This window comes from Trypanosoma conorhini, assembly GCF_003719485.1.
Source record: "Trypanosoma conorhini strain 025E chromosome Unknown Tco_14.4_contig_00497, whole genome shotgun sequence".
Taxonomy (NCBI): domain Eukaryota; phylum Euglenozoa; class Kinetoplastea; order Trypanosomatida; family Trypanosomatidae; genus Trypanosoma; species Trypanosoma conorhini.
This window is the reverse complement of record NW_021704574.1, coordinates 1,103-9,872: the sequence shown is the minus strand read 5'-3', so window position 1 is coordinate 9,872 and position 8,770 is coordinate 1,103. Positions and strand designations below refer to the sequence as shown.

The 8,770-nt window shown below is 54.2% G+C and overlaps 5 protein-coding genes across 5 annotated transcripts in view, besides 4 other annotated features; all 5 read left to right on the top strand.

Annotated features, from left to right (window-relative positions):
- Positions 1–83: 83 nt before the first annotated feature.
- Positions 84–114: a sequence feature (GA-rich).
- Positions 115–490: 376 nt separating this feature from the next.
- Positions 491–532: a sequence feature (A-rich).
- Positions 533–1,157: 625 nt separating this feature from the next.
- On the top strand, positions 1,158–1,913 carry Tco025E_06918 (mitochondrial inner membrane protease ATP23; the record flags this gene model as incomplete). Its single annotated transcript, XM_029373785.1, has 1 exon — positions 1,158–1,913. One exon carries the CDS (start codon positions 1,158–1,160, stop codon positions 1,911–1,913), a length of 756 nt encoding a protein of 251 aa, XP_029226181.1.
- Positions 1,914–2,025: 112 nt separating this feature from the next.
- Positions 2,026–2,076: a sequence feature (GA-rich).
- A 193-nt stretch (positions 2,077–2,269) lies between these two features.
- On the top strand, positions 2,270–4,345 carry Tco025E_06917 (uncharacterized protein; the record flags this gene model as incomplete). The annotated part of the gene is made up of 1 exon (XM_029373784.1): positions 2,270–4,345. The coding sequence occupies one exon, from the start codon at positions 2,270–2,272 to the stop codon at positions 4,343–4,345; it is 2,076 nt and encodes a 691-aa protein (XP_029226180.1).
- A 366-nt stretch (positions 4,346–4,711) lies between these two features.
- Tco025E_06916 (putative tRNA pseudouridine synthase A) lies at positions 4,712–6,778 on the top strand (the record flags this gene model as incomplete). Its single annotated transcript, XM_029373783.1, has 1 exon — positions 4,712–6,778. One exon carries the CDS (start codon positions 4,712–4,714, stop codon positions 6,776–6,778), a length of 2,067 nt encoding a protein of 688 aa, XP_029226179.1.
- Positions 6,779–7,088: 310 nt separating this feature from the next.
- Positions 7,089–7,123: a microsatellite.
- A 47-nt stretch (positions 7,124–7,170) lies between these two features.
- Positions 7,171–8,106, top strand: Tco025E_06915 (proteasome beta 5 subunit; the record flags this gene model as incomplete). The annotated part of the gene is made up of 1 exon (XM_029373782.1): positions 7,171–8,106. The coding sequence occupies one exon, from the start codon at positions 7,171–7,173 to the stop codon at positions 8,104–8,106; it is 936 nt and encodes a 311-aa protein (XP_029226178.1).
- A 360-nt stretch (positions 8,107–8,466) lies between these two features.
- Positions 8,467–8,770, top strand: part of Tco025E_06914 (universal minicircle sequence binding protein (UMSBP)) — a gene marked incomplete at both ends in the record, with an annotated part of 348 nt that continues 44 nt past the window's right edge. The window contains one exon of the mRNA XM_029373781.1: positions 8,467–8,770. This exon is cut by the window's right edge and continues 44 nt beyond it. Within this exon, the coding sequence (XP_029226177.1) occupies positions 8,467–8,770 (304 nt within the window).

Below are 8,770 nucleotides of genomic sequence, written 5' to 3'. Positions count from 1 at the left end.
TATATTTTTCACCCATTTCAACTCTATGAGGGGAGGGGAGGTTGGAAGGAAGAAACAGTACAGAGGTGAATGTTTTTTTTGAACTTCTTCTTCTTCTTGTTTTTTTTTCTTATTGGTAGGCGTCTGTAAAACGAGTGCAAAGGATGACGATGATGCAATTACTTTGCTAATTTGTGTTGGTTCCGCCTTTTTTTTTGTTGCCCTTCTTTTCATTCCGCAGTGGATGTCTTTTTTTTTGTTGTTGTTCCACTTGGTTCTGTTGAATGGGAGGCGTGTGTTGAGTTGCACTGTTTTTGTTTGATATTATAAGTTTCGCATCAGCAGTGTGGCTTCCGGCCACTGGATGGGGCGCTTCAGAGGTTGCGTGGCGTTGCAATCCTCTCGGAGCTCGCGTCCCCTCTTCCTGGACACACAAACACATACACATGGGGATCTGCGAGGTTGTGGAAGAGATATACGGCATGCACATTGGCGCTACATGTGTGTCCGTTTTTTTTTTCGTTAGTTTCTGCGTTTTTTTTTCTTTTCTTTTTTACAGTTCTCTTCCTTCACACACAAAAAATCTGTTTATTGTTTGTTTGTGTGTGTTTTTTTTGTTTTACTAAAAACTGGGTATGCGATGCGTTGTGTGGGCAGGGCGACCCTAAGCAGCAGCATTTATGAGGTGTGTACGAGCATAAGAGTGTGCGCATGGTGTTTTTCTTTTTCCGTCTGTGTGTGTGTTTTTTTTTGAGGTGTCTTTTTCACACGCTCAATTCGCGTTGGTAGTGGTGGCTGCATTTACTTTGGATTCATCTTTCCACCTCCCCCTTTATCTATGCCTGCATGCGTAATGAGAGTGCGCGTCATCGACACAAAGCACTCTGCAGAAACAGTGACCTTCCCCACATACATGATACTTGTAGTGAGCGCTTTGTGTCCCCTGCATTATTGTTGCTTGATTGTTATTGTCTTTTTCCCCCTCCTCCCTGTGTGTATATACACACGTGTTTGGATGTGTTTTTATGTACCTACCTTGCGCCTATTTTGCTCTGCATGTATATGTATCGGTTGGCTTCTTTTCTTCCTTCTAATTTGTCTGTCTCTCTCTCTCCCCACCCCCACCCCTGCTTTTGCTGCCCCGGCACACCCCACCACGTGGGAGACAATCCAAGAGTATGGTTGCCCTCTGGGGAGGCGGGGAGGCGGATAAGGGGAATGCGGTGGACGCGGCTGGCGTGCAGGCGTCTGTGCTTCATCAGCAGTGTGAGGCAGCCGTGGATGAGGTGCTCGCCTCGGTAAATACGGTGCAGTACCTGATTAAAAGCATTGATGAAATTACGGGCAGACCATTTAAGCGGGAACGCGTCAGGTGCGTCTCACTAAATCGCGGCGGCCGCAGCAGTGGCGATGACGTTAGTGGTAATGGCGCTGGGCTTTCAGACGGCAACGTGATGGCGGGGTACATGTGGCGCCGCGCGCGCGAAGACTGCGAAAAGGGTGATATTCTCCTTGTTGAAGAGCTCATGGTTGGAAAGGCCAGCAACGGCAGCACGAATACGCCTGACAGGCGAACAGTCGAAACGGTGGAGAGAAGCCTGCGTCATGAACTCATTCACGCCTTCGATGACGCGCGGGGCGTGATTGATTCTTCCGACTGCATGCATCAGGCATGTAGTGAGATCCGGGCAGCGCGGCTTAGCGGTGATTGCTTTGTCGGCGAGGAACTCAAACGTGGGCGGCTGGATCCTTTGCGTAGCGGTATGCTCTGTGTGAAGCGTCGTGCCACGCTTGCCGTGGAAAGGAATCCCATCTGTCGCGGTTTTTCTGAGCGGGCCGTAGAACGCGTATTTCAGCGGTGCTACTCGGACTATGAGCCCTTCGCCGCGCCCATTTATGCCATGGGTAGTTATGGCGAGAAGCTATTTAAATAGCGTTCACTTCTGAGGTGGGTGGAACCCTGAGGCGTCGCTGCGAGGTCCCTGCACTGCCCCTTGATAGACGCACACGTATGTACTAGCGGCCTTCACATGTGGCTTCATTCCACTTTTTTCTTTTCTTTCCCCCTTACGTTTTTTTCTTTCTTTTTCTCTCTCTATGCATGCGTGTATATGCGTAACCTTCATGATTGCCACCTTTTTTTTTAGGCGTGCGCGCAAGCAAACACACTTATCATGGATGCTTTCTTTTTTTTTCCTCCCTTGTGCCTGTCCGTAAATATTTCTCTTAGCACGACACTCTTGCAGCTGCGCGACACGCAAGGGTGTGGAGGCGGAACGCAAAATAAGTGATGCGGGCCAGTAGCGGCTCAAAGCGACGGCCTGCATCGCGCTCCCCCTCCCCCACTCCGCGCGAGGGTGCGGCGGCAGTCACTGTTCGTCGCGCAACCGGGAGTGCGCAGCGCGAGAAAGAGTCCGAGAAACTACGCGGTAAATCAGCTTCACGAAAGCGATCTCCGAGTGCGCGTGGGGGCGGAAGCGCGCAGCGGAAGCAAAAAGGTAGACCCAACCGCGGTACTGCGGCTCGTCCCATCTCACCTGCCCGTGGGGCAGCAGGCGGGGGGAATAAGGGCGTGGGAAGCGCTGGACGGCCAAAGGGGGGCGTCTCTCGTGTCACGGTGGACGTGTCCGTTGCCCGCCTGCAAAAATGGTTCCGTGTGTTGATTTTGCGAGGCGTCATAAAGCGCAGGGGCCTCTTGGCCGAAAGGATTAGTGACTCTCTCCATGTGCAGCAGCGTCTTTGGGAACTTCGTGTGCGTAGGGCAAAACGTCTCCTGTCCGAGGCGTTTAACGCATGTGCCCTGCGTCTTCGTGGTGGTTTGGAGACGACGGATACGAAAGGGAACGAGCCTGCAGTGAACTTGGTGAACGCCTTTATACGTGCAAAGAGGGATATTCTTTGGCGGACCCAACAGTTGCAGAGAAGTTGGCAGCAGGCGGTGAGAGTTATTGAAAGAGCGTGGATAAAATCTGCCTTCTTCTGTCATATTCAACAAATTTATCTGGAGCGTAAAAGGCAGCGACTTGTTATTCAGCAAGAGGCGATTGAAAGGCGTGATTACATTAGGCAGCGGTTGCTATTTCTTGTAGAGTGCCATCAACGGTGTTACAACCATCCTTTGTTGCTGGAGGCAGGAGCTGCCGTGCGGAAACTGGAGTGGTGGGAGCGTGTCGTGATGGAGAGCTCTGGAAGTTGTACGGAAAGGAATTTTTCTGCCGCAGCGTTGAATGATGAGGCTCTGGGGGAAGTATCCCCAGTTCCAGAGCGTAAAACTTCTATCGTTGTGCCATCGTCACACCCCCGCACGTCCTCGCTGGTTACCGCGCCGCGGTACTTTGTGTGCCCGGATGCTTCTCAAAATGTGTGCTGGGCCAATGCGGGGAAGGAAGAAGAGCCCATAGCTCCTACGACGCATGCGCCCTCCACCAAGCATCGCTTCTATGTACGAGCTGACACGGCCTTCGTGAATGGCCTCTTGCAGGAGATGGGGCAGTTGGCTTTTCCAACCTCAATGGGTTTGCGCCCAAAGGCTCTTGTGTCAACTCGAAATTCCTTGGACAATGTTGTCGCCACCGCGTGTACGGCGCGTGTACAGAACACCGAGCACGCCTCCGAGCTTGTGGATGGCCAACTTGTGTGGGTCGGGGGATCCCTCTTGCGCGCGTGCCTGCAGCCGCTGCCGCTTTTTCAAGAACTCTGCCTGTGGTTTCGCTCCAGGGAACTTGCGGAGCGAAAAAAAGGGCAGACAGCATCGTCGTGGTGCGCCGCTGGCGATGCTGTCAGCGCGTCCTTTATCCACCCTGTGCCGCGGAAAAGGGGCCGGGAAAAGAATCTGGCGCCAATGGACCTCAGTGTGAGCGTGTCATCGATGGGGAAGGCGTGGGCCGACTTCTACCTCTTCCTGGACCTCACAGCGGATGGGCTGAGCTCCGCTTCGTGCAGCACCAGCACCTCTGCCGCCTGCTCGCTGCCGTCGCAGGCACCCTACCGAAGGAGCAGGGGATATTTCTACTCCCGGAGTCGAGGTCGGGTCTCGCTAGACACTCTTGTAGCGGCACGAGAAGCTTCAGAGGCACCGGTGTCAAGGAAATCGTCCACGCCCACCCCACCTTGTACAGGAGAGGCCCCAGCGATACTATCTTCAAAGAAGTTTCTTGGAAGTGAATTTGACGTCAAGTATGAAATTGAGCGCCTCTTTGTGCGCGAGTGTCATCGGCGAGCAAAACTGCAGGACGAGTACAATGCCGAGGTGGTTGCTTTGGGCTGGATTATTCATAGAGAGCAGTTGACAACGGTGAATGCTGGAGGGGCCAAGATGACAGACAAAAAGCAGTCATTCCAAAAGGCGGATGCGTCTCGCTCTTAGCATGTGCTACCGAAGGGCTGCCGATGCGTTGAGGCGATTTCCATGGTGGTGCCAACGTGTGGTGTCCGTTGTCGCCGCAGCAAACGGTTCACTTGCACCTGTGCCGAGGTGTCCGGTTAAATGTAAAGTAGACGCTCAGCTTACATTGCGAATGAGTGAATGGAGTACGTGATGGTTTTGTTGCCAGAACTGGATTGGCATGCGTTCTTTTTCGTTTTTTTGCGTTGTTATGTAGGCTTCTTTACTCTCCACCATTCTTGTTATTGTTATTTTTGCTATACTTTGAGGCACTTGTGCCCACGCGGAGGGAGTGGCTGTGGTGGTGCTGAGCGCGAAGAGCTCCACAAGTAAACAAGAGGGATTGCGATGCGTCGCCTGGTGCCCACGCGGCGTGTACTGCTGGCGACGTTGCCGCGGCAGCATGAGCAGCAGCGGCGATGGGAGTCCGGCAGGGGCAAGGCAGTCAACGGCGGAGGCGCAGCAGCGTCTGCGTCAGCACCGAGGCGGAGGAAAATGTCCCCCGCGGCGGCGGAGCTGTCGCGGAGTGAAGACGTCGCCGAGCGCGAAGAGCGACTTGACGTTGAGCGGCACTTTCCCGCAGCCATGTCGCATCTAAAGTCCCCCCTGGTGAGCTCGCACGTGGCTGAGGAGGGAATGAAGCGGAAGTGGAGGGAGGCCACACGTGTCGTGAACGCCGACGGCTATGCGCCTCCCAGGGAGAACACGGATGCTGCCGCCTCCTTCTTCAACGAGGGCAGTCTGGACATTCGCGGAAAGCTACGAAAGCGAGGCGCCTGTGAGAGCGCCCCATCACGAAAAGACTCCGCTTCACCGGACGTGCTTCAGCTCTCCGCAGGCAACACGCGGCGCCACGGCCTTGCGCTCGCGGGGGAGAGTAACGCCTCTCCCGCCGACCCCACCATTGAGCCGGAGGGCGAGGAGGGTCAGGGCCCTTACGGCGACACCCCCGTGCAGCTCACCGACATGCTGAAAGAGCGGCTGATGGAACTCAAGGCCGAAAAATTGCGCGAGGAAAGAAACGACACCTACTTGCCGCGGCGCCTGCGGCTGCTGTCTGACCAAGAGTTGCAAAAGCAGCTTGAAGCGAAGACAACGCAAAGGGAGCTTGCAGCGAAAACGAGATCCGCGGCGTCACAAGGCACCCCGACAACATTAGCGGATTTGGCCAACGAAGATGTTGGGCGGGGTGGTGAGGACGGCGTTGGTCAGCTGACGATGGTGTCAGCTGCAGCAAGCAACTCTGTGGCCATGGAGAACATTTTCCGAAGGTCGGCCGACTTTGTCCCTGGCGAAACCTCACACGACCCGCTCGCCGACTTCGCAAGGAAGTCTCTCCACACAGGCGTGGACCGACCGCGTACTCCGAATGGCTCCGTGTACCTTCTTCGTTGTCTGCCTCGTGCTGGTTTCTGTAGCCGGCGGGAGGCACTCGCTATCATTGCCAGCGGCCAAGTGCGTGTAGATAATTTGGTGGAACGCAACCCATTTCGTCTCGTTCGTGCAGAAAACAATATTCATGTGGAGGCTCATAGTGGACGCCTCCGCTTCGCGCCGCCGCGTCTCTGGATGTACCATAAACCAGCCTATGTGATCGTGTCTAGAAACGATGTGGCAGGCCGCACCCTCATCACTAAGCACGCCCGTATACTTGGTGTGGATCACCTTGTCCCCGTGGGATCACTTCCAATGCGGGCGCATGGATTGCTGCTTCTCACCAACGACGGTGAACTCTCGCGCCTTTTGGAAAGCCCAAAAACGATGATCCAGCAAACATACCTGCTTCGTGTTCGTCCCGCCATTGATCCGGTGCTGGCGCATAAATTGAACACGGAGGGCATCTTGGTGAATGGGAAAAGGCACAAAAACGTGGAGTTTTTTGTTAATCCGGCCATGAAGTCACGGTATTCTGTGAAGGTAAAGGTAAGGGGCGAGACGATGCCCATTTCACACTTAATGCAGCACCTGGGACGGACGGTGGAGCGCGGTGGCCGCATTTCTTTTGGGCCATTCTCAATGAGCGGCCTTCCTGTTGGCTCCATCCGCGAGGTAACGATACCGCCGTACTACATGCATCACTCTGGGGCTGTTTGGAAGGAGTTTGTTGAGCGTGACTGGCCTTTTTTTCGTCGACAGCGGGTCTCTCGTTTGCGCCGTTTAAGCCGCTACCGTGAGCTGACTCCAAAGGAGTTGGAGGAGCTAGATAATTTCACATACGAGGAACTTAAAGATGTCTTGAGTTTTGAATCGCAAGAGTTGAAGGCGGCGTCGGAAGCACAACAGCAGCGCATGTCCGTCCGCCCCACGTTGGATGAGCAGCCGTTACCGAGCGACTTTGGGGGTGACGACGTGGATGCCGACTGCGCTTCTCCGGAGGAGGGCGAAATCTTGGAGGACATTACCGCCGTAGTATGAGGCATTGGCTGCTGCCGTTGTTGTTGTTGTTTATTTTCCTTCGTTTTCCGCGGTCGTGCGGTTGCCGTTGTGAGGCAGAGTACACTCACACACGAGTGTTGGTGAAGGACGGACGCTCAGGCGAGATTTGGCGACGACGGGACGCCTCACCGCTTGATGTTATTATTATTTCTTGTACTTGGTTGATGCGGTTTTGCCAACTTGCCCCTCTTTTCTCCCCTGCACGGCCTCCAATGGCCACATCGAGCTTTCCATTCACGAGCGAACTAAGCCACCCTGCATACAAATATAAAAACCTCTACACACAAACAGAGAGAGAGAGAGAGAGCAAGAGAGTGAGAAGAGGAAGAAGCAAAGATATCAACAACATCGGGAAGGTGAATTTGTTTTCGATGCTCGCCGATTTTGAGAGTGTTTTGCGCACCGACTTCTCGCTCGATGACTGCCCTCGCATTGGGCCCTTCGCTTGGCAGAATGTGCCTGGCTTGGATGTGTCAGAGGAGGGAGATGAGTGGGGTGCGCCGACGCTCACCTCGTATAGTTTCCTCGGAGCCGGCCCAAAGTGCAAGGACGACTTCAGTGTTATCCCCGCAACGGGAGAAAGGCTGACGGAGGATCCACTCAGCACCGGCAATCGTCTTCAGACCGACATGCGCACGTGGAGGCTCATGAAGCCTTGCCCAGTCCCGCGCAGTATTCCGAAGCTGGATATGAAGAAGGGCACCACAACACTGGGATTTCATTTTGATGGCGGCATCATCATTGCCGTGGATTCCCGCGCCTCGTCAGGACAGTACATCTCCTCCCAAACCGTCATGAAGGTACTGGAGATCAACGAGTATCTTCTGGGAACAATGGCAGGAGGGGCGGCGGATTGCCAATATTGGGAACGTGTATTAGGTATGGAGTGCCGTTTGTGGGAGCTACGAAATAACTGCCGCATCTCAGTAGCAGCCGCAAGCAAAATACTGTCCAATATTACGTATTCATACCGCAACAGTGGGCTCTCCATGGGCACCATGGTGGCTGGTTGGGACCAATTTGGACCCTCTCTGTACTATGTGGATGATAAAGGCACACGTGTGAAGCATGAACTGTTCAGTGTGGGCTCAGGCTCCATCTATGCGTATGGTGTCCTTGATCAGGGGTACCGCAAGGATCTCACTGTTGAGCAAGCGTGCGACCTTGCACGTCGTTCCATTTTCCACGCAACTTGCAGAGATGGCGCCTCAGGCGGTATTGTTACCGTCTATCACGTGCACCAGGGTGGATGGACGCAGATTTCACGTGACGATCAGACCAAACTATATGACCGCTATGTGAACTAAAAGCAAGGGAAAAAATGAATAAAAAAACAAAAGAGAGTCAAACAGAAATGTCGTAGAAAGACACTTTTTTTTCCCCCCACGGGCCTTGAGCAGCAAACGGAATGCATTTTTTTTCACCTTTGCACTGTATGGATATTTTGACTTTCGGTGTCAAGGGCAAAAGGCACGTGAAAAAAAAAACGCGGATTGAAGGGCATCTTGCCCAACAGTGCGCACGGGCCCCATCCACGTTTATAATTCAGTGCACTATGCGTTACTCCCCATCTCCTCCTCTTTCTAATTCTTTTCTTGCTATTTCTCTCCTTTAACTCATCGTAGAACGTGATCCACCGAACGACTCTCCCGAAGACTCCTACAGCCATGGCCGATAATGGAATGACAAGAGGCGACCGCGCGTGCTACAACTGTGGGCAGCCAGGCCACCTTAGCCGCGAATGCCCCACACGTCCGCCAGGTGGTGCTGGTGGCGACCGTGCGTGCTACAACTGTGGTCAGACTGGCCACCTTAGCCGCGAATGCCCCACACGGCTGCCAGGTGGTGCTGGTGGCGACCGTGCGTGCTACAACTGTGGTCAGCCAGGTCATCTCAGCCGCGACTGCCCTACTCGCTCGGCTGGTGGCTTCCGTGGTGCGGTGCGTGGGGCATGCTATCACTGCCAGCAGG